Source organism: Thamnophis sirtalis, unplaced genomic scaffold, assembly GCF_051295495.1.
Source record: "Thamnophis sirtalis isolate CommonGarterSnake01/CBP01778 unplaced genomic scaffold, rThaSir2_p1.2 scaffold_4, whole genome shotgun sequence".
NCBI lineage: Eukaryota > Metazoa > Chordata > Lepidosauria > Squamata > Natricidae > Thamnophis > Thamnophis sirtalis.
In genome coordinates, this window is record NW_028261384.1 from 26,009,274 (window position 1) to 26,034,351 (window position 25,078).

The 25,078-nt window shown below is 37.4% G+C and overlaps 1 protein-coding gene across 2 annotated transcripts in view; it reads right to left on the bottom strand.

Annotated features, from left to right (window-relative positions):
* The window catches only part of LOC106537906 (protein FAM171A1), a 98,732-nt gene that overhangs the window by 25,617 nt on the left and 48,037 nt on the right, over nt 1–25,078 (bottom strand). The window contains exons 2-5 of one of the 2 annotated variants that reach the window (XM_087712647.1): nt 24,229–24,456; nt 16,408–16,500; nt 2,970–3,128; nt 1,107–1,283 (exon numbers count right to left, since the gene is read on the bottom strand). In XM_087712647.1, the coding sequence (XP_087568773.1) occupies nt 1,107–1,283; nt 2,970–3,128; nt 16,408–16,500; nt 24,229–24,456 (657 nt within the window). The remainder of the gene's footprint in view (nt 1–1,106; nt 1,284–2,969; nt 3,129–16,407; nt 16,501–24,228; nt 24,457–25,078) is intronic. The other variant, XM_087712648.1, reaches the window with a different exon arrangement.

Sequence of the window (25,078 nt, forward strand, 5' to 3'; positions counted from 1 at the left end):
TGCTTTCTCCAGTGAATCCCCTTGCATGACATGACCAAAAGAAATGAGACTTAAAACTACATCTCACTTATCTTGGTTATGTTATGCAGGGAAATTCACTGGAGAAAGCAATTATGTTGGAAAGAGTTAATGGTAAAAAGGAAATCAGATTGCCAAAGAAAATGGACCCTGGACACCATCAAAACTGACATTAGCGAGAGTATATAACAACTCAAAGGATTAGTGCAACATTGGAAGATATGGAAAGATTTGGCCCATAAAATTGCCAAGAATGAATAATAATATCATTATTCTATTTTGATTTTTTTCTACTTGATGACTTAATACTAATAGTAAAAAAGATTAAATAAGATGTGTCAAATGCCATTTGAATTTATGGTTTTAAATAAAGAAAATAAGGATAAACCTATTATGAAATGTTTAACATGTTTATTCCATAGGAAACAGATGTTGAAATACTATACAGGAAGTTCTTCATTCGGCCTGCCAAATTAATTCCATTTACAGTTGCACTTAGCTGTTATTAATACACTTATACCTGGCTACTTTGACTTAATATTTAACTAATATGTGTGTTTGTGTGTGTGTGTGGGGGGGGGGAATTCAAAGAAACATTTACTAATGTTATATATCATGGTATAGTTATGGAACACAACATAGAAAGGGTAAAAAAATAAGTATCTTCCTGCAGGAAGGTATGGTATGTGTAGCTCTTTTTTCTCACTCTCCTCTCATAGAAGTAAAAATCTATAACAGTCTTGACTCATAAATAAAAACCAAAATAAATAAATACTGGATTAATGGAAGCTATGGTCTGAAATTACACCTGTAACTTAAATCTCTTGGCAAGCAAAAATTATATTGACATTTAAATATATTAGAAAAATGTCAATTTGGTATCTACTTGTGCTTCATGCCAGGCACCCCACTAAATCTTATAAAACTTAAACCAAATAATAGAATAAAATTGGATGGGGAAATTCCCATACTCAAATTGTTCTTGAACTAATACAAGAGCTCATGCCTGATCTACTAAAAATACATTTCTGCTAGAGCCCATAAATAAAATGGCTTACATGGTGGGAATCAGAAATAAGTTTTCTTACCAAATTTTTGGTCAAACCTCCAAGCTGGCACGTGAGTATGATGTTTCAAGTTGTTGGTTGCAGGTAGAGGCACTGTTACATAGATGGGCCCATTCACTGGAACTGGAGTCCCATCACTTCTGAGTAAATGAACACTAACTGCAGTGACAGGAGTAAGATCATACCTAGTGTTATTTCCTGTAAAAAAATGAATAGTGTTACAAAATGCACAACATCTAAAATTAAAGTAATCAAATACAGATATTCATTACTTAAATATTTGTAATAATTATTTCCCCATTACCAGAAGATGATACATCTAGAACATGTTTTGCAACTTCAAATTGTATTATACAGTTCCAATCTCTGTATGTATATTCAGACAGATAGTTGATTCATTGTATAGCAGAGATATAAGGACCAGTAAAACTGCCATGGAAAATTTAAGTAAAACACACAAAACAAAGCAGAAGCACAATTTTGTCATAGTTGATGTAAAAATGTAATTGTGTGAGGCAGAGATGAACCACGTCTGGCTCTACAGCACCCATTTTGTAGCCTCCAGAACAAAGTCACATCATTCTGCTAGAACTATTTGAAAAAAATGCCAATTTTTAAAAAACCTTTATCCTGTGTTTTCAATAAAATAAGAAGCAAAAGGCTGCATAAAGCTTCTGAAAGTTTAGTGTTTTCATTTCATACCCAAAGCATTGGGCATGTCTACCTCAAGAATATTGCCTTATTCCCCACCACTCCAAGGTAATGGAGAAGAGGAAGAGGATACACTTACAAAGCATATATTAATATAGGATCCCCCCCAAAAAAAATTCTTAACATAAATAACCCCTAGAAATTAGGCGTCATCGTTCAGGACTATATAACCACCTTGGACCGGTGGGCACATCTGTAATATTGAAAACATATTATGGGAAGCATTACAAAATAACTCCCACTCTCATTTTTATCGGTCATGAAATGTTCATGTTATTCCCCCCTCTACCTTTCCCTCTCCTTTGGAGAGGATGGGAAGCAAAGTTATTTTCAAGAAAAGTACCACATTGCAGCATTTACTAATTTTATTTTTCAAGACTGCCAGTATGCCATTTCTAGGTTCCAATAATATTAAAAATTAAAATACTATAGGTTGGTGCTTTGCTATATATACTAATTTCCCATGTATTTGCTTTTAATTAAAAGGATTGATCTAAAAACAAAACAAAACTGAAAGATCAAATAACCCGAGGAGTTTCTACAGAAGGGATTGGAAGGCACATGGCATTGAGAAGCTGCTTCAGAGCCTTGTTGTGAATAAGTAGGTTACATTATTAAATTGTAATCATCATCTTACCGATATTTTAAAGGAGGAGAGGAGAACACTTTCTGACCATCACAGATTGTGATTTATCTGATTCTAGCTTCACCATGTGACCAGCTTAACAGAAAGCAGCCCTATATTCCCAAGGGCATTCAAAGTCAAGTTATGACTGGAGGGAAAACTGAAGATAAAATAAAGACTGTGAAGTAAGGAATAGGCACAAACTTGCCAAGAAATGCAATGTAATAAACTCTTGATTTCTGGTGTCCTATGTCTGCCTTGGTCTTCACAGATAGAGCTGATTGGCATTCACATTTGTTGATAAAAATTAGGAGGCTTGATCTCAAAGCATTAGCATACAAAATATTAAACTATTCCTTCCACAGTATTTATTTATGGCACTCACTTAATTCTATTTTTCCATGATTTTTATCATGGTAATGCTCTCCTTTGCTAACAGAGAAAAAGAGATGTCTTTGACTATATAAAGATGGAATTCTAAAAATATTTAAGCCAAATTGTCTCATATAAATTAAAACAAATGCCAAGAATAAAGATTAAACATCTACCAGTTCCATTGCCATCATAGCCTTGCAAATAAGGAAAACTGTCCACTTCCCAGGGTGAACTAGCTGAAGTAAGAAATGCTGTGAGGTCACTATAGCTAGTATTCTCTGGTAGCCTCAGGGCTCTTCTTTGAAAATGGACTTTGGGTTGGATCCGTGCACCTAGCAACAGGCAAAAAAAATAAAAAATAAAAAATAGAAGCATAAAAAATGGTACTGCTCATGTAGACTTAGCGTATACCAAACCATGACACTTTTATATATTTACTATCAATAGCAATGCTTTGAGATTTTTTTCATACCTTATAATTCTATCAAGATTATTTGAGACTTCCTTTCTACCTTGTATTACTTCGTCCTACTTATTATGGATACGTTTCAAGCATGTTGTTTTATTTAATGTAAGAGACAAAACTTTATTTTCTTCCAAGAGTTTAAATGATGTTAGATACTATTTAAACGATAAGTTTCAATACAATTAACTCCTGAATTCAGATAAGCGACAATGTAAATGGAAGTGGCAAAGCAGAGTATAAAAATAAATTTGACCTGCCCTTTGTTAATTTCCTGTCTGTCCTTTCCCCTCTCATGAAAAGGGAATAATAGTTATCCAAGATCTCAATATTTTATCCACTTCCTTTACAAACTTCTCCAACATGAAGCTCTCTATAAATTTGGTCTTCGTAACCTATCTAGAGAACATCAGACTGGGGAAGGCTTATCAAGTCCTTAGGGGAATGCTATAAGGGCAAAGAGCTAACTGAAGCATCCCTTAAACTGGATGGAGTTTTTAAGTAAAATTCATACAGTATATGAAAAAAACTATACGATCAGCCTCAAGTTTGAGCGTCTCTGAAAGGTTTTACCTGCATTAAAGTCCTGCTACATTCCTCTGTCAACGAGAACATAACTCCAAAAAATGTGGAATATATGTCTATATTGTTGTTTATTTATACAGTAAGTCCAACAGTGATTACTATTTCTATCTTATAGCAGCATCCTTCTTATATGATTTATATCAGCTTTCTCCAAAAAAGATATGCCAGTCTCCAACTCCATCATTCACAGCTAGTGTCCTTCTAGTTAGGGATAATGGACAATATAGTCTGACATAAAGGAAATACATGAAGATGGGGAAGACTGATTATTTTTCACTGAGCTTTCAATCATGTCTATGTTCAAAACCACTATATGACTTTGGAAGGATTCTAGTCTTGGCAAAATGACAGAGAGAGCCTCATATAGTATTTATCAGTTTAGATCCCATTAGGCATCTGCTTACAAAGCCACAAATTCGTACCACCAACAAAACTCTTTACAAACACAGCAAGACCCCCATCTGCAAACTTTTGCATAACATGCAAATTAAGATTTAGAACAGCTGTTTCTGTATTCCCAAGAGCTTCTTGTTCATTGTAGAGAACAAACTTTTAAAAGAACATTTCCTGATCAGAATTTAACTCCTTATAGCAAATAAGTTGATGCTACTCAGGATTTTTCATTCAGCAAATACTGGCAAATCTTCATAACTACCAAGTGAACCAGGTTATTTTAAAATAATATGGTATGAAATCCAGGTTTTAATACTTGCTCATAAGAAATGGTGTTCTAAAGATTTGTGGTTGTTTGCACTGGAATTCTAATACAATTTGACTCCATATTAACATTTCAATGTATATCATTGTAAACTGGAGGCTAGCACGTGCCCAAATATCTCTTTCATTTTATACAGAAATGAGCACATGCACCTTTGCTCCCTACATTCCTCTAGGATTTATATCAATTTTTCCATCAAATGGTGTTCAAGATATAACAATTAAAATATAAATGCAAAAAATAAGCAATAAAAAATCAAGTAGAAAATAAAAACATGAGAAGAAGACAGGTAGAATACAAAAATCTTCATCACCAAGTGGAATTTTGTACACAAAACTCATGCTAAGAGAAAAATACAAAATCTTTCAATAACCTCATGATGATTTAGAGCGACCTTGGCATTTTATGGCCCTTGGGCTGTCACTCTGGCCCATGTGAGGTCAATTGGAAATTAGAAATCAAATGTAAATAAATATACACCATGCACACACAATACACCTGCATTCCTTTTATTTTGAAGGCAACTATTTGTTTTTCCAATTTGCATATACATGCATGCATGCATGCCTATGCATCTTTACAGCCACATAACTTTGCTCTTCAGTACAGTCCACATTTTTCATGTAGCCCCTTGGGAAAATTAATTGCTCACCTCTCATTTAGAGGATTACATATTGCAACTTGTCTCCTGGCAACATTAAGCTATTTGCCATTTGTGAGGCTATGCTGACAATCATTAATGCCTACCTCAAAATATGAAGTATTTGATACATGGGTTTTCTATACAGTCAGGTCATAAAACTGTCCTGCAAAAATGTCAGCTTGAAAAGTAACCAATTGCTAATTTAAAACACAGTGATATCAACACATGTTGAAATCATTATAGCAACCTTGTGAAACAAAATGTGAGCACAAACAGTTACTAGCAAAACTAATGCATTTGGCAAATAGGAAGAAATTCCTCTCAAGCCAGTTTCCAGTCCTAAATGGAAAGTAGCAATTTTGCAAATCACTGTGTTTTCTTAATTTGTGGAACCCAGGATTTGGCGGGAATATGTACCCAGTTTCTATAATATACTGTAATTCCTGTTGGACCTGTGAAACCATTCTCTCCTATCAGGAATATATCTAAACATTTCTCCATATGTACAATAAAAAACAAAAGCAGCATATTGCAAAAAATGAAATTACTTTAGATAATTTCTTGCCACCTCCAAATAAAACTACGATTGTCAGCTGCCATTAGTTTGGTATTGGAAAACCTAAATATAATTTTGAACCCATTGGCACAGGCCATGATGTCAAGCTAGGACTGCATTACAAACTTTAAAAGGTCAATGCACATTGTTTAAAGCAATGCTTTGCTGATTGAGAAATTCTGGGAGATGATGTCTACATATCTTAAAAGTTACCAAGTTTGAAAACACTGTTTTAAAGTTTCCAAGCAATTGAGACACATTCACAGATTAATTTGTACAATCACAAAAGAAAATGTGTATAGATGATGGTAGATTATATAAAATGTATGGCAGTCTTCCCTACCATGGACCTTCCAAGCATATCTAGACTAAAACTCCAGTTCCTGTGGCCATGATACAATCAAGGAAAATTATAATCCAGCAAAGTATAGAAAGTAAATCTGAAGCATAGTGCTGTGGTGTGAGGAAATATCAAGTGCCTCTGAATAATATATGCTTCCCCCTACACACACCTATTTTTCAGATTTCATTTCCAAGCAAATTTAATGGAGATATTCAGTTAACATGTTTAAGTGATAACAGATTCTTTAAATCTTATAAAGAGTTAATGTAATCAGAAAGTAACAATAGGAACTCCAGCAGATTTTCATTAAAGTATTTCTAAACTTGGGTTCTTTTAGTAGCTACTTATATGACCGCTAATGTAAATAAAGTGTGGAATAGCAGATAACAACTTTTGGGCAGGGGAGGGGGTGGAGCTGCCCTACACGCCCCATACCTGTTTACCTTAGGACAGCCACAACCAAGCCTCCCATTCCCCGACAATTGTTGTGCTGTAGCCTGACTTCTGTGGCTGCTTGCGGCTGAATGCCCCAGGGTTCATCGTGCTGGTGCCGCTTGCAGCAGGCCGCATGGTGCACTACGTCGCTGCGCACATGAGTGCTGGCACTGGTGCAACATGTCACGTGGTGTCCAGCCACAAGCGGCGGCACCAGCACAATACGCAAGCTGCAAGCTGCCACAGAAGAAGTCGAGCAGCAGTGCAACAGGTGTTGGGGCTTGGGAAGCCTGGCTACAGCGGTTGTAAGATAAGTGAATACGGGGCATGTGGGGCAGCTCCACTCCTCCATCCTGCCTTAGCTTGATTTTTATGCATGTGCTTCACTTCACATAGTACAACCATATGGTGGGACAGAGTAGATGGGGTAAGGCTTATATTACGCGCACGTAAAAATCAAGCTAAGGTTATTTTCAGGATAGGTCTTATTTTCAGGGAAACACTTTATGGAAGAAATTGGCCAACCTGCATAGGGAACCCAGACTTTACTCAAATGCCCATCTGAAAGTCTATGCACATCAGTGGTAGGTTTCAATTTTTTTAAGAAACTCTTCTGTAGGTGTGGCCTGCTTTGTGGGAATGGCTTGCCAGCCATGTGACCAGGTGAGAGTGGCTTGCCAGCCATGTGACTGAGTAGGAGTGGCTTGGAAGTCATGTGACTGGGTAGGCGTGGCCAACTTTAAAATGTGGTGAAACTCACTTAACAACACTCTTGCTTAGTAACCAAAATGTTGGCTCAGAAACTCTGGCATTTGAAGCACGTAAGTCTTAAAGCTGCCAAGTTACAAGACCCTTGCACCCCTAACCCTTTAGAAAAAAAAACCCAGTGGTGTTCAAACTTGACAGCTTTAAGACTTGTGGACTTCAACTCCCAGAATTCCTCCTCCAGTCATGTTGGCTCAGGAACTCTGGCACTGAAATGTGCAAGTCTTAAAGTTGTCAGGTTACAAGACCCTTGTATCCCATACCCTTTAGAAAAAAACCTCCAGGGGCATTCAAACTTGACAGCTTTAAGACTTGTGGACTTCAACTCCCAGAATTCCTCCTCTCGCTCTTCATCTTGATGATGTGCAGAAGGGTGGGCGAGGAACCTGGAACCGGTTCTAAACGGCATTGTAGATTTGTGGAACCTCTTCTATAGAAGAGGTTAGAAGTGGCAGGAACCCACCCCTGATACACATGTAATGTAACTAAGAGTATATCTACTCATAATTATGTCAGACAGGGCTGTATATTCTAATTCTAAAACTTTTTAACCTCCATGCCACTGATATTACAGGATTCCTACATCCATCAGACACTGATATGCCAAAGATCCATGATAAATTTAATAATATCCTTTCAAATGCTGATAATACAATTCTAAAGGCATGCTCACAATTAAACCTGACAGACTGTGAAAGCTATGCTCTTATTTTTATAAACATTAATAAACCAAATCTAAAATGATAGTAATTAGTAAAAGTAGCATGAAATATACTTTATGTGCAATAGGTAAGCTCCTGTTATTTGCCGCAGTTCTTGCCCACCTAGCAGTTCGAAAACATGCAAATGCAAATTGATGAATAGATATCACTTTGATGGGAAGTTACCAGATTCCATAGGCCTCAGTATACAATCATGCTGGCTACATGACCATGGATGTGTCTTGGAATGACTTTGGCTTCCTTGGCTAAGAAACAGAGATGAGCACTGCCCCCTACTGTCAGATATGACTGGACAAGGGAAAACTTTTCCTAAGTATGAAATATAACAGGCAGATAAATGGGATGCCTATTGAACAAGTGAATTATTGTACTTATTTAGGAGTGTTTTTTTTCTTTTACCAACACAGGATCATGGATAAATCATTTTAAGAGCTTGGCAAGGCACAGAGGAAAGTACTGAAAGATTATACAAAGTATTTAATTATAATTACTCAGGTATCTTGTGCCCTATACTGAAAGTATTTAGGTCAAAAGTAGTCTCAATGCTACCTTTGGTACGGAATTTATTTATTTATTTAATAAAATTTATATGGCCACCCAACTCGCTCTGGGCATTTTACAAGAATAAAAACCCAATATAAAAACAATAAAAAGCAACAATTCCCCTTACTCTTCTGGGTGGTTTTCTGAAATCTGCATCATAACTGTTGGGCCTTACAAAAGCTATCTTACTTACTTGATAGACTACTCAAAATATGTTTAGTAGAACAGATAAATATGACTGACTCCAGTTCCTGGATTAGGTGCTTTATCAAAGTTATTGTGCAGCATGGGTTTTCCTCACAGTATTTACTCTCAATTCCTCTTAGGAAAGGAAAATTTCAAACAGAGAGTCATGGACATCAGTACTGAAACTGACATGGAGTTACTGGAAACTAATAGAAGTTTTGTTGGTTAGCTAAAAACAAAAGTACTTTTCAGTTTGAGAAATTCCTGTCAAAGAGATGGACACAATTTTCATGAAGGGGCTATTTTAGAACCAGATTGGAAATGCTGGATTCCATGGCCAAAAATGGGCATTTCCACAACCTGCCATATCACAGGAGGACATGTATATACATCACCCAGCCACTGAAGACATTGTTCACATTTCCTTTGATTAACTATGTGCCCTTCTTAGGCTTAGACAATTAACATACCTACTTGAAAGAAAACTTCACTGAGATCTGAATCGCCCATTTCCTCCTGGGTTCTGATCTATACATCATGAATAGACTGCTAAGTTTATAGTTAAAAAAACTGAACTAAGAACCCATTACATCAAACAGATTGGGGCATCCTGTAAAGGTGATGTATTTATCTGAATATTGATCCCATATATTTATCACAAAGTATTGTATTAGTGTATTTTATTTTATCTATTTTACTCTGAAATTAGATTTTTGGTTTATATTTTGATATGTTGGAAAACTGATCAATTGTCTGTCCATGTCCGTCCATCCATCCATCGATAACCATCCAACTAAAATTTTGCTTTCTTATACACGGGCAAAGGTTTTACCCAAATTCTATTCTTCCATCAATACAAATAGAAGACCACTTGTTCTATTAACAATATATTCAGAAATCAACAATAAGATATTTAAAAATAATCTCTATAGATAAGAAATATATGACTGTGACAGTGATTTAAAGCTGGATCTATATGGAATAAATTAACTTAATATAATTTAATTATCATTTATAGAAATATTCATACTCAATGAATACTGTTGTCTGTTTTAAGGCTGCAAGGATTTTCCCCCTCTAATCACATAAGGTGTCAGCACCTAGCTGAGCTTGAATGATACTCAAAGCAAAATCAGCCCTAGTTAAGATTTTCACAGGAGACCACGATTCCAGAGCTATAGGTACACTGGAAAGTTGAAAAGATCTCCACAAAGAAGGTGTTTTTATTTTACTTTGATTTTATTTTACATGATTTAATCAGTTTATGTTAATTCATTGGTTTTATAATAAATTATTTGCCTGTCACTATCACTATTACTGTAAATATGTTTGAAATGTTTTTAAACAATTTTTCTTATTTTTTGAACAAACACAAACGGACAGAACAAAAAACAAAAAACGTAAAAGCACCTTCCATTACAAATTATAGAAAGTATGTCATCAGCTAGTTACAAAATTTCTGTGCATCCCTTCCATAGTCATCACTTGCAATACATATCAAATCTCTCTCTCACACACACACATAACTATTATTGTACTTCAACCTTCATTTGACTATAGTTGCTTTTACATCCTTTTATATGAAATATTTTAAATCTAAAATAAAATTATATAATGACATTCCATTAGATCTTCCTAAAAACATCCAATAACATTACATCTTTATAACATGTTCTAAATAAAAAAATAATTATATTTAATAACAACACTTTTAAACCTCCTCTGTCTCCATTTGTAATTTATATAAAATTTCATATTGTCAAACTAGTATGTATGTATGCATGTATGTATGTATCTATGTGTGTGTGTGTATATGTATGTGTGTGTGTGTGTGTGTGTGTGTATATATATATATATTGTTGTATTTGTGCTTGTATTTGTAATTATCTTATATATATGTGTGTGTGTGTGTGTGTTGTATTTGTGCTGATAATGTATGTATATATATATATAATAATATATATGTATATATATTTGCATTATTATCATTATTAATTATTTATTTGACTATAACTATTTTCACTTCATTTTATACATAATACTCCAAATTTAACAATTTTTATTATACACTTTCATTACATCAACCTGTATCTTTCCAGTAATAATGCAGTCTTATGGCTTTTGCCATTTGTAGCATTAGTATTCTTATTATTTTCTTAGTAAATCTTGTATGGACTTCTCTTCGCAAGTTGTTGTTCATTTTGTATCTCATGAAAACTCAAAACCCTCCATCTGCTCCTTCCATCAGCTTGTCTTTGGTTATCACTGGTGCTTCTGTCAAGATTTCTCTCCTTACCTCCATCAATTTTTCTCTCTTTTCTTCTTCTATGCTTTGAAATCTGGGATAGAGTTCCAGTCCATTTATCTCCCCTTTCCCTATTCCACTCTTGCCATTTCCAACCACGCTCAATTTGTTGTCAGTATCCACAATTTTCTTATTTCTTTGCTCGTTTTTTTCTTCATTTTTTGGAACTCTGTCCTCCACTTTCTTCATTTGATAAACACCCTCAATTTCCCCATAAATTTTTTATGTTTCGTGTTCTATATTCTCCAATCTCTTCTCAATTTTCTCTGTTACTACTAATAATTTTTGAATTTCAAACATGATCATTTGCAATGTTAAAGTTTCTTTTTCTTGTGCCATTCTTCCAATTTGTAAACACTGCCACTATAGCATTCAAGGTTCTTTATTAAATTTCAAGCAAGTTCATTATAATCTTTCAAGTGAAGTCAAGTCAAGGTTTTATCTTCCCTCCAATCCAGCTGGTGATAGAAGTCCTGAAGAATACCTGTATAAACAATCTGTGCCTACTATCACTCTCGGTAACTAACTGAGAAACCTTGAAGTGTGATCAGAGAATGATCAAATGATCAAAGAGAAAAAAGAAAAACAATGTTTCCAAGCCTCCAGCCTCTAGGTGGCAGTTTTACTTCTTTTCCCTCTGTTGTTACAACCTCTTTATATTCCTTTTCATATCTTCTTTATGTTCCAAATTTAAAGAGAAAACAATTCTTAAATGGAGAAAAAAATATCCAAGCATTATAAAAAAAAGAATTTTTTTTAATCCATAGGTATAAGAAAGAATAAAAAGTAGTAGAAGAAAAACTAATCCATTCGGTTTAAAAAGTAGGGAACATTTGCAAAAATTCCATCCATAAAAAGAAAAAATAATAAAAGATAACAGACTAAGTTTAATGTAGTTTAATTAGCTGCTTACTCTCTTTTGTCTTCAACTTTAATTTTTTGGTGGTAGTCTCTTTTCTAATAATAAAATCTCCTCACCAATTTGACACGCTTTCTCTTTCTGCTTTCTTTCTGTTCCGGAGCTGTCCCAACTTCAGCAACTTCAAAGGCTGTGTTTCTGTTGCCAGAAATAAGAGCTTCTCCTGGATCAATCAGGGACTTTGCAGTGTCCTTGAAAAGAGCAGGACGTATTCTTCACTATTACCATCTCTGTGGGACGGTTTACGTCCAAATGGACTGTCCAATGGCAGAAATATCGACTGCGATCTTGGAGCTCCAAGATCGCATGTCATGTTGTTGTGATGTCAGCTCCTCCTCTCATGTGTCCAAAATATAATTTGACTCTGACCATTATTTTTTAAGAATTCCTTATGAGAATTCTAGATTGATTAGTTTGTTAATTCTTTTGTTTGTTGCCTTGGTTATGTATATTTTCAGAGTCTTCTCCAACACCAACATCAATGTTTTCTCTATCCATGTCCAATGTTTATTTCTGTAGAGTGGCACAGGAAATACCACTGGGTCATAGCTGGCTTCACTAAGCCTGTGCTGACATGGCACTCCTAATAAACAATGGATTTTTCTTGAAAACTGGCTTGAGACTCCTGCTTTTATTAAGGCTTCGGTCGGAACCCTGACAGCAAGCCAGCTCTGCCAAAACTAACCAAACAACAGGGATTCCTGAGCCCCAGACTTTTCACCTGTTCCCTGGTACCTGGGCTGCATGGAGAGAAACTCAGGCCACAATGGCAAAGAGTAGGATATCCGAAGAAAGCCTGCTCCTGGCAACCCAGAAGGAGACAGAACCTGCCCTTGCACCAGGAAACTCCAGGAGCCAGCAGCCCAAATGGAACTCAACTGCAACCGTCTCTGACCATGAAAGCCAAGACAACTGAGATGCCTGCCTCAGCAACCGAAGTAGAAAGGGATGAGGATTGGTGGAAGAAAATCCCTAAAGCAGTCATGGTCATATCTCCCCTCCTAGCTCCCATCACCTGGGGCAACCCATAAGCAAGTTAGAAAGACTGGAGTGGATGAAGGAGTGGGAAGAGGTCAGAAACCCAAAAACTCTACTGGCTCCCTTAAGTGAATCCTTAAAGCAATTGCGGGAGGAATTAGTCTGAGCCACCTTTTGTGATGAAGGGCAGTCATGCTACCCCCCCCAAAAAGAGGGAAAGAGATGGGCGGTGCACTTGATCCCCATGAAGTGAGAAGCCCGATCCAACCCGCCAAGCTCCAATTAATCAGCCTTACTTTTAAATTGAGCCTAACCTTGAAGCAACCCCGGGATGCCCATGGACTCCCAACTGCCCAAAAATGGAGAGGAAGACGAGAAGGCAGCCCCCCTTCTCCATCAGCCAAAAAGAAACTGAGCCTAGGCTGCCCCCAGTGATCCCCTGTGTGCCAATGGTAAGCTGCCCAGGCTGGGAGACCCCCCCCCCTCCATGGGCTAGAATTGATGCAGATTGCCAAGCATGCCAAGCTTAGGCAACTGGAGTCCAACAAGATGAGGGAGGGTCAGCATGGAATGAGCTGCCTTGATTCAGGGGGAAGTTTGATGGGGACCAGACCAGCTGGCTCTGTTCCTTGATTCTGCCAGTATCCCCCTAGACCATGAGGGATACCTATACTCACACACAGTTATGGTGGATGCCATTGTCATGAGATTAGAGGGGAAGTAAACAAAGGGCTAGCAGCCCTCTAATAGAAGAAGCACCCCCGCCCCCAGCTGCAGGACATCGATGATTTTCTTTAAGAATTAGAGGCCAGATTCAAAGATGTGAAGGATGAGTTTCGGAATGAGAGAGGGTGACCCATTAAAGAACACATCCATGACTTCAGAAGGCTCATGGGGAAGCTACTGCTTTGGCCGGAGCAGCTACTAATCCATTCCTTCAGAGAAAGCCTAGACAAGCAAATCAGCCAAGTAACTGCTTATCAAGACATTCCAAACCAGCTCTCTGAATAGTTCCATAATGGTTCCATAAGAGTGGACTGTGCATTGCACGCCAATGACATGTGGAGGGGCAACTGGACCCCAGAGAGAGAGGGCAACCAGGTTGGAGGCCACCCTGCCGATGGGAGGGCACAGCAACACAAGACAGCCCCAAAACCAACCCTCCTCAAAGACAGTTGAAATGCTACAGAAGCAGAGGTCACTTTGCATCAGCCTGCACAACCCAAGCCAGAGCCACCACCAAGGGCACGGCCAGAATGAGGCCCAGGCATGCCGCTGACAAGTCCCAAAAAGCCCTCCAGGCTGTAGTGGTCCCCCCTCATCCAGCAGAAGAGGGGGGAATTCCAGATAACAACAACCAATTACCAGAACCATATGACAGTGAAGACAAGGATGGAAATGACCCAATGGTGAGTGAAACCATCCACCCTTTTGTCTTTCTGATATGTCCCACAGCCCCCAAAACAGGGACCTAGGGCACTTTTCAAGCACTAATAGACTCAGGCTGCACTAGATGTTTGATTAATTTACCCACAGTCCTGAAACTGGGATCAGAGTTGCCAACCCAATTAGGTTCAAGCAGGTTGACAGATCACTGGGAATCAATTCGATTCGTAATAGCTCCCAAAATGACAGAGATGGTCATACTAGGGCGCTCTTGACTAGACAAGTGGGGTCCAACCATCTGGTGGCAACTGGAGGCTGAGAATAGCAATATCCCCTCACCTGCAAGTAGAGATATCGCCCACACAAGAATCCCCCACCAGAACAACTGGCAGCAACATCTGAACAAACTCTAGAGGCTAAGCAGATTCCTCAAGAATATCAAGAACATCAAGAGCTCGCTGAAGTGTTCAACAAAACTGAGTGCGATGTTCTATCTCCTACCATGCAACAGACAAGTGAGCCTCCTTTTATTAGGGCATTGGTCAGAATCTTGATAAGGTCCTTCACATGACTGAACAATAAACTATCAATAATTAATAAATTAAAAATACATTTTCCTTGGACATAGATTTCAAAATCCCCTTTTTGCACGCAGCGGCAAGAGGCTCAGCTCTGCTTCTATCCCCCCCTCCGCTCCAGAGAAGCCGGCCGCGGGCGAGTCTCCACAGCCCTGGTTCCCTCTCCAAGCAGCCCCAGGAGGACCCGCATTCCGCTCCCTCTTCTAAGTCCCGAGTGGCCAGCCTTTCGCCTCCGTGGCTCTCGCTCCAGCCTTGCCCGGGCTCCTCCTCGGCAGGCCTGCCGGAGCTCTGGAAGAAAGTGGCGGGAGCCGAGGCTGGCCACTCGGGGCTTGGAAGGGGGAGCGGAATGCGGGTTCTCCACTGCCGGAAAGTTCGGGAGGGAAGCGGGGCTGGCCCCTTTCCTCCTGGGGCTGCTTGGGAAGGGAACCGGGGCTGCAGAGACTCGCCCGTGGCCGGCTTCTCTGGAACGGAGGGGGGGATAGAAGCAGAGCTGAGCCTCTTGCCGCTGCGGGCCTAGCTTGCGGAGTGCCAAAAGAGGAGGGGGCCTCTTGGAACACCCACCCACCCACCCTCTTCGCCTTTCGCCTCTGCGGCTCTCGCTTCAGCCTCGTCTGGGCTGTGGGCTCCTCATTTGAAGAAGTCAGCTTCTTTTTACCACTTTAAATATTCTTCAGGGATTCAGGGAACTATTTCTGTTTCAACTAGTGAACCAACCAAATAATACATACATGTTGCAGTGAAGAGCGAGCCTCATCCTTCTCCCCCACTCCTCTCTCCTCTGAAGCACGCCCTCTGAAATAACCCGCCCTACGTAAGCGTGCTCAACTGCCAACAAGGCATGATTCGCTGCTCCCAGATCAGGAGGTGGGAGAATCAGTGCCTCCTATGCATACAAATTTTTTTGCTTTTTAACCCTTTCTTAACTTTAAAAAGGTGAAAAATTCCTTATGCAAAAGAGGCCCCGAGTTCTCTCGCCTCCTCCTATAGTTAACACTAAGCACAGATTCCAAGTCACTGTGACTTTGAATCTGGTAGCAACTACCTTGGCTTTAATTATTTTTAAAAAATTCTTTCCTTTTCCTGAGGAGACTGGTGAGGCCCCGCCTCCCTTGCCTCTAGTGACTGCACGTCCCTGGTGTGAATGTAACACATACATATAAAAAGGTCCTCCACAGAGGGAGAAGAAGAACCAGCTGGCTTCACTGTCTCTGCTGGTGTTTTACATTGGGGAACTTGCAACACTCCTGTAATTAGAAAGTTCTGGATTGTACCAGGATCAAATAGGGCCAATCCCCACCACAGATCTTCTCCCTTTAAGACTCTCCAGGAACTGCACATAGAAGGTGAATTAGCTAACATACTCAGGTTCTCCATCATATAATAGAAGGAAATTAAAAGTCATCAAATTGAGCTATAAGATGCATCATAAATAATACTTCCTTCTTTTCTGGACAATATAATGAAGCATCTCTACATGCAACCGTACCTTGAAATCCTGAGACTATCTGAACAACATCTTCATACACCATCAGAGTAGCTGACCGCTCAGGAAGAAGGCCAAGGCTCAAGGAAGAAAACACTGTATTTAAAAAAAAAAAAGGTTAATTGCAATATTCCAGTGGGATGGGGGAGCAACTAATTAAATATTAGCACAAATATCCTTTCTAGACAATATCAATATCTGTCTATACACACACACACATGCACACACACGCACATACATATGTATGTATGTATGTATGTATGTATGTATGAATTCATCAGATGATAATATATACCAAATAATATATACTTTTGTTTAAACAAGTTATAAAGATATTTAGAGGCAAATGTTAAACTTAAAGTGGCAAAAGCAGAGAAATTCATGGAGAGACTGAGTATTTCAGAAAAGTTATACCACATGTGAACTTTTTTTCTTCAATCATCATTGTAGAATTTTTAATCTCAGTGACAAACATAAATCCTTGTGTGAAATATTTGAAGATAAAAAGATCCTTCTCTAATCACATGGGCAGCATCTGTTTGCAACTGTTGATGGAACTGGCATGATGTGATCAGGAATGAGTTTCAAAAAATTTTACTACCTATTTTATGGGCGTGGCTTGATGGTCATGTGACCAGGTGGGTATGTCCAACTTGTAAAATGTGGTGAAGTTCACTTAACAATGCTCTCGCTTAGCAATCAAAATTTTGGGCTCCATTGTAGTCATAAATCAAGGACTATCTCTGCCTTCCTCTGCATGGCAGCCTTGATCTAGTAAACTCCTTCTCCTTTCTGGCAATTTTCCTCTCTTAGTAGCACCAAAATAATCCAGACAATGTAAGGTTTCCTGTTGCAGCAGGGGGTTGGACTAGACCGAGTAGCCTTCTAGACCTTAATTGCTGTTCTCTCTCTCTCTCTCTCTCTCTCTCTCTCTCTCTCTCTCTCTCTCTCTCTCTCCCTCCCTCCCTCCTTCCCTCCCTTTCCCCTGTGGGACAAGGCTTCCAGAAAGGAAAAATCAAGTTGCTAACAAAACCTGCCTGAGACTTATTCCACATTCCTGCCAGATAGAGACAATGAGATAATGAGTCTTATAGAAAGTTTGGCTCCATTCACACAAGCAGGGAATCATCCAAATACAAAGCCCATATTGCACAAACCCCAAAACTTCAAAATATAAAACCATATAAGAATAATAAAAACCTATTCTAAGTATAATACTTTAAGGTGTTGTAGATAGTCTGTGTGGACATTCAGGTATGCTGTCAAGCATTTTTTTTGCCTTCTAATCCACAGCGATGTATAGCTCTCATCAATGCTATTTAAAATGAATCTGCAATGTCAAGCTTTTTTCAGAGGAAGGATATTTCTAAATTTGCAAACCTCCGCAAAGGTCGGAAGAAAACTTAGTGATATTTTAAATAGCAAGCAAAGATGTTTAATTTCAACAACTTATAGGAATAGATTTTTCTCCTAAGATACAAATTTAATTTTCAAAAATGCTAACAAACAATAATAAATGTATGCCACCAAAACGTAGAGGCTTTGCTCCATGTTTCATGAAGAGGAGACTAAGAAGATCCAAGATGACCTTCGGACGATCATGTGCCTGGAGAAGAGACGATCTTGAAGACCACAATTCTTGGTAAGGAACGATTGGAAGGGTGAGTCTCATCACCTTTTCCCTTCATTTTTCCTAAGAATGCATGAATTTTAATTGTACTTTTTAAAGCTTTAATATTTTTAGCTTTACAACGAGCTAATTGCTGACATTTTTTATAACTCCTTGCTAGACTTTTACAACTTTTTTTCTTTTACTGTTTATTATTAAACTTCAAACCACTTTTATTTTCATTGTAAGGAAGTTCGTGATGAAAATGTACATTCTAGTACAGAAAGTCATCCAAATGGACATATAGGATTCGATTACAAATTTTCTTCTTTCTTTCTTCTCTTAAAAAGAAAAAGTTCTGGTATTTATTTCTTAACTTTTGATGGAAAAATTCCCTTTATAAAAAACATTTTGGATTGTGGAAAAAACTCTATCTCAATCTTACTTTGTGGACATTGGGTTATGATTTATCTTCTTCTCTTGTTCTTGGAAAGAACAATGTATTTTTTAAAATATTCCCAAAGAGATAAAATTTTCTGGGAAGCTTTTGAAAAAAGAATGGTCTTTTTTATTTGAAAAATATAAACATATTTCATATTATATTTGAAAATATAAACAAAAATTTGATGGGACAACAACTTTGAGCCAATCTTATGATGATATCCAAAAACAGAAAATACAGTTGGATTTGATTTGCAATAGATGAATTGGAATCTTATCTGTTTTTGCCACATGTGAAGAAGTAAGTAATTGCTCTGAAAATTATAGATCTGCCAAAAAAGATACAAAGGAATATGAATACAAGAAATTCTGACATAATGGAATAGATGAAGGATGGACTGGACTCCCTTGACAAGATGAACACTGTGTTTTTCAATAATAGATGCTGCAGAGCTATTTACAACAGAGATGTATGAACTTTGTAAATAAGAGGCAATTTTGGAAAAGTTCCCAATTAAATCCTAAGGAAAGGTTTTATTATTAAGAGATAAACAAAGGTATTTGATCCTGAACAAATGATGATAATGCTTGGGGTGATTTATAGTAGTTAAGTAGTTAAGTAGTTATAGTAGTTAAGAAACCATGTAGTTAAGAAACTATTATAGTAATTAAGAAACCACTATAGAGTTTCTATAAGTAAATTACAAAAAATAAAGGCTTTGACTTTTAACTTTACTGTTGGTTAACTTCTTAACTATTTTTTCTTTAGATATAAGTCATGTGAAAAAGAAATTTCATCCTCTTTGCATTCTATGGCTTTATGTATCAGGATACAGTAAAAACTATCTGGCCTTAGCAGTGCTTAAAGGTAGGTAAATACTTCAGATGAACAATAACACGTGGCATATTATATACCATGTCATATTCATTTTACAAAAGAAAGGCCAAAATAGAGAAGCTATGTGTGAAAAAGTAAGTACATTGTTGTGGAGCAATTTTGAGGTTTCATGGGCATTTGTCTATGCATAGCTCTCTTGAGTCTTGCCACAGTATCTCAATCAGGTTGAAGTCTGGTCTTTGCCTGGGCCATTGCATCACCTTGATTCTTTTGTTTTTCAGTTATTATGTTCTAGATTTCTTGGTTGACTCAATGACTGCAAGATGCCCATGTCATGTGGCTACAAAACAAGTCCAAATCATCACCCCTCCACTATTGTGGCTTGATGGATGGTCTGAGATGTTTGTGCTGATATGCTGTGTTTGGGTTCACCAAACACGGCACTGTGCATTATGGCCAAACATCTCAATTGTCTAAAGGACAGTATTTCAGAAGTATTTCAATGCTGGAGGTCAGCAAACTCCTAAAATTTCTTGTGATTTGATCAGATATAACTCTGCCAACTTAAAGCCTTGCTTCCATGTTCTTTTTGGAGAAAATGTTTCTCCTGGCCACCTTTCCAAACAAATCATATTCATTCAATATTTTTCTAATTCTATAATATAGCATTCTAACTCAGGCCTGAAGAATCTGAGATGCAATTCTTGGATTTTTTTTGCAATTTCTCTAAGCATTGCATGGTCAGCCCCTGAAGTAAATTTCTGGGACATCCATTCCTGAGAATAAGACAATTCTATTGAATGTTTTCCATTTCTGAATAATCTTCAGTGCAGAATAATTGATTTTAAATTATTTGGAAATGGCCTTATAACCTTTCCCAGACTGATGGGTAGCAACAATTGCTTCGCTAAGATCACTGCTGATGTCTTTATCCTCCAACTCAATGCTGGAGGTCAGCAAACTCCTAAAATTTCTGTTTTTATAGAGGTAATCACACTTGCTGATGATCAATTGATAAAGGATACTTGATTAGCTTCTTCAAACCTATAGAAGCAGTAAGGATGTACTTAGTTTTTTGCACATGGGTTCCCCATTTTGGCTTTATTTTTCTAAAATAAATGATAACATAGTGTTGTTCATCTGAGGTTGTATTTATCTACTTTTAACAACTGTTAAGGACCGGATGATTTTTACTATGTTCTGATCCATAAAAGAACTCAAGGACTGTACAATATATGACAGGTCAAATGGGTTGCAAATACATATAGAAGTTTATAAATTTTGGACCTGCTTTGCAAGGGGGGGGAAAACTATTATTGCTGCAATATATTTGTCATTGTTCAAATAAATTTTTTGTTGTTTTTTGTCCTTTTAATTCACATTTTTAATGTTATTGTTTAGTTTTGTTTTGTCTTTGCTAATTTTTTCCTTTGGATTTTAATCTTTTGTATAAAATAAACATTTTGAGAAAAATCAATAACAAATTTAACTGTAGATCAGATTTTTCTCAAATTTCAGCTGTTTTATTATGGTAAATTTCTTTCTTACAACCTATGTAACAAGCATTACATAATCACAAAATGGCTTAATGAAGAAAACAAGCAAAATCAATGCTAAGAACTTGAATTGGAGAATATATATATTTCTAATTGTGAACCAAATAGAATCAACAATATGTGGCTCTCCAGATGTTAAACTGGAATACACTTGGAATACTTCATCCAGTTTTGGTTGCCACAAAGTTGAGTGTCTAGAAGGAGTGCAAGAAGAGCAACAAAGATGATTAGGGACTGGAGGCTAAAACATATAAAGAACAGTTGCTAGAATTGAGTATGTCTAGTTTAATTAAAAGAAGGAGTAGGGGTGACAGGATAGCAATGTTCAAATATCTCAAGAGTTGCCACAAAGAAGAGGAAATCAAGCTATTCTCCGAAGTACCTGAGAGCAGAACAAGAAGCACTGGATAGAAACTTATTAAGCAGAGAAGCAACCTAGAACTAAGAAGAAATTTCCTGACATCTAGAACAATTAATAAGTAGAACAACTTGCCTCCAGAAATTGTGAATGCTCCAATACGGAAGTTTTAAAGAAGAGATTGGATAATTATTTGTCTGAAGTAGTGTAGAGTTTCCTGCCTGGCAGGGGGTTGGACTAGAACAGGGGTCAACAACCTTTCGGATCTCAGGGACCACTAAATTCATAATTTTAAATACCACAGACCATTAATATGATTTTTTAAAAAAGATAAATAGTATGTAGTGCAATATAAAAAATGCAAATATTTTTTCTGCAGACCACCAAATTTTCTTGTGGACCACCAGTGGTCCTCCAGTTTCTCCACAGACCACTGGTCTAGAAGACGTCTAAGGTCCCTTCCAACTCTATTATTCTATTCTGTTCTTATTCTTATCTTATTCTTACCTTTTTCTTATCTATTCTATTCTATTCATTCCCAGCCCTCAAACATATAACATATTCTGCTGTTCACTCTCATATATTTACTTCCCAGAAATATTTTAAGGATTTAAGACAGGGGTCCTCAAACTTTTTAAGCAGGAGGCCAATTCACGGTACCTCAGACTGCTGAAGGGCTGGACCGGCCGGGTGTGCATGGCTAGGTAGTCATGTGTCTCTCTCTCTTTCTCTCTCTCTCTCTCTTCCCCCTCTCTCTTTTTCTATCTTCTGGAGGTGGGGGAGGTGAAAAATGGACTGTTTTGCCAATTTTTTGGCCTCCTGGAGCATCTGTGCACCCCGTTTTTCACCTCCCCCCCTTCCAGGCAAAAATGGCATGTTTTTTGGTCAAAAATAAGCCATTTTCACCTGTTTTTTTTTTTTTTGTCTCTTTGGGTTTCTGTGCACCCCGTTTTTCACCTCCCCTCCTCCAGAACATCTCTGTAGACCAAAATTGTTGGCCCTACCTTTCAGTTCCAGCCTGTGGGACTCACGAAGATAAGTCCTGTGCTCGGCCAAAGGATGGGCGGGGTGATGTGGGTGGGGTAGCCTCATGGTCTTGCGTGGGCTAGATTAATGGCTTCAGCAGACCCATGTGGCCCATGGGCCATAGTTTGAGGACTCATGATTTAAGATTAATAAAGAGAACCAGTTTGGCGCATCAGATTAGAAACCAGGAGACCATGAGTTCCAGTCCCCCTCAGACAAAAAGCCAGTTGGGTGTTCTTGGGCCAATCACTCTCAGCCCTAGGAATGAAGGAATGGCAAACCATTTCTAAAATCTAGTAATTCTAGTAGTTTTCTAGTAGAAAAAGTAGTTCCTAAGTATTTTGTGGGAATATGGCTCAATATCCAGAAAATAGCAATAGCACTTAGACTTATATACCGCTTCTCAGTTCTTTACAGTCCTCTCTAAGTAGTTTACAGAGAGCATATTGCCCCCTCAAAATCTGGGTCTTCATGATAAGCTTTGCCTTTCAGAATTAAATCCAACGCAAAATTTCTTTCAACATAGAAACCACTTTTGACATATAATTCTTTGTATCAGTTTGTATCATGTTTCAAATGTGGAGTTTTCTTAATATACAGTCTTAGCTTTCTAAATTTCAACAATCTGTTAAATAAGGATGGATCTTTCATTACTTAGACAGAAATTATTATTATTATTATTATTATTATTATTATTATTATTTTATGATTTATACAATCTTATTACTGTTATTGATATTTATATATTACTCATATTTTAACATTGACAGTTTTTAAAATAATAGTATATACGATATATTCATTTACATAAAACTAATTAATAAAGCTAATTAACAAATAAAACTGGTTAATGACCAAATGAAATTATGTAAATAACTATGTAATTTATCTAACTTTAGGTAAAAATCTACCTTACAAATTTAGTCCAATTAAATTCTGTGATGCTGGTAAAATCCCTATGCACTATTATACTTTATTTTTTCTTTTCTTTTGCCTTTTTTATTTTGACTAGTTTAATTTTCTATTTTTATTTTCAAAAATATGTAATAAAATATAATAATAGAAACAACAATCCTAATAACAATCATAAGAACAGGATAGGCAGGATTGTTCCCTATTGATCTGAGAATAATAGGCAAATATGCACAATAGATACTCTTTTTTTCATTTTGTTGCTATTTTAACTCCCTTGTTTGGGTATTTAACAGAGACAGAGGGGACAAAATAATAGTTTCTTTCCATTGAGAGTGCTGGCAACATGCCTAATAAACTTGATGGAGAATGCTCAGAAACTGTTTCTTTGAAAAATAAAACTCATTTCAAATGCCATTTTCCCCGAAAGTACAGTTGTGGATTTCAGTGATAGTTAAATTTGCCCCCCCCCCCCAAATATTAATAGCAAATCCTTTACTTAAGAAAGTCCTAAACAGGAATTAACCTAATTGCAAAAATAAATATTCTCCACTGTTCGTCTGTTAATGTGTCCTTGACTCATACTGATTTCTTCTGCCAATTTTTAATTAGAAGCTGAGAAACATCATCATCCAATTATTCACCATTTTTAAGTACAATAATAGGCAGAATTACTGCAAAAGTTTTGTTCCATGCTTGTAGATCCAAAGTTTACCCCAATGTTTTTCAATCATCCCTAAAATGTTTGGACTTCAACTCCCAACATGCCCCGGGGGAATAAGACTGGAGTCAAAGGGTGGGTAAAGATACACTGAGAAGTCAAATGGCACCACCTTGTGTAAATTACTCCTCAATTCTTTATCCTCTAAAACATATGGCTTTATTCAGGACTCATCGGAAAAGGGGACTCTACATATTTGAAAATACTCCTTGATATGTTCACATTAGCAAAATTGTTCATGATTGTATAAAAATCATCAAATCATGATTATAACAAGTTTTATATCTGTCCCTCCTTCTGCTTCTTCCCCTCATTTTTTTTAAAGTAAAATCTTACCTCAGAACAAAAATAAAGATCTCTTACCCGGCAATCTTACAGGTTTCCATGGCGCAGAGTTTGGCACATAAGCTTGTTTAGTTGCAGTAACTATTAGCTGACTGTCCAGCTTATACTGAAACTTGATGAAGGCAGTGCCATCTGCTCTGGTGTTTCCTGAAGCAATTGGAACCTGGTTGGTAAAAATCTCGATAAAGGCTTCTGTGACTGGCTGATGTGTGCTGGCATCACTGACATGAACCTTCAGAGTCACTTCTGCAACAAAAACAGAGTGTTAATTAGCACCTTTCACCTTGGTAACATGATAGAAACAATGCAGAAGTGGAAAGGAGAGGACCAAAGGTTTTATCTTGACTCTTAAAATGTTCCTGTATGTAGAAGTGTTCCTTGCCAGTGATGGAGCAATAGCTAGTGTTGTCTGAAAGTTGTGGCCAAAAAATTCATGCTGATGGCCACAGTGGGGCAACACATCTTAAAAAATAAACAGAGCTTCAGTCATACCACTATGACTGCCAGCTTGAATTTTTTGCCCTCTTATGGACACCCCTATGCCTGCATGACAAATAGATTCCCAAGAAGAATTTATAATTATATGGTCAAGTATAATCAAATAGTAAGAAGGAAGCAACTATTGATGGTCTAGAAATACAGTTTTGGGGAGAATGAGAGATTAGGAGGGGCTTTTGGGAGATATTTGAGAGGCGGAAAGGCCACATGACAGCATCCTTCTCCTTATATTACTGCTTCCATCTGGCAGAGATTACCAGCCCACCAGTGATGTGCGGTGAGGTTTATGGATGGTGAGGCACTGACACAGTGGTGGGTTTCAATTTTTTTTAGACTTGTAGACTTCAACTCCCAGAATTCCACAGCCAGG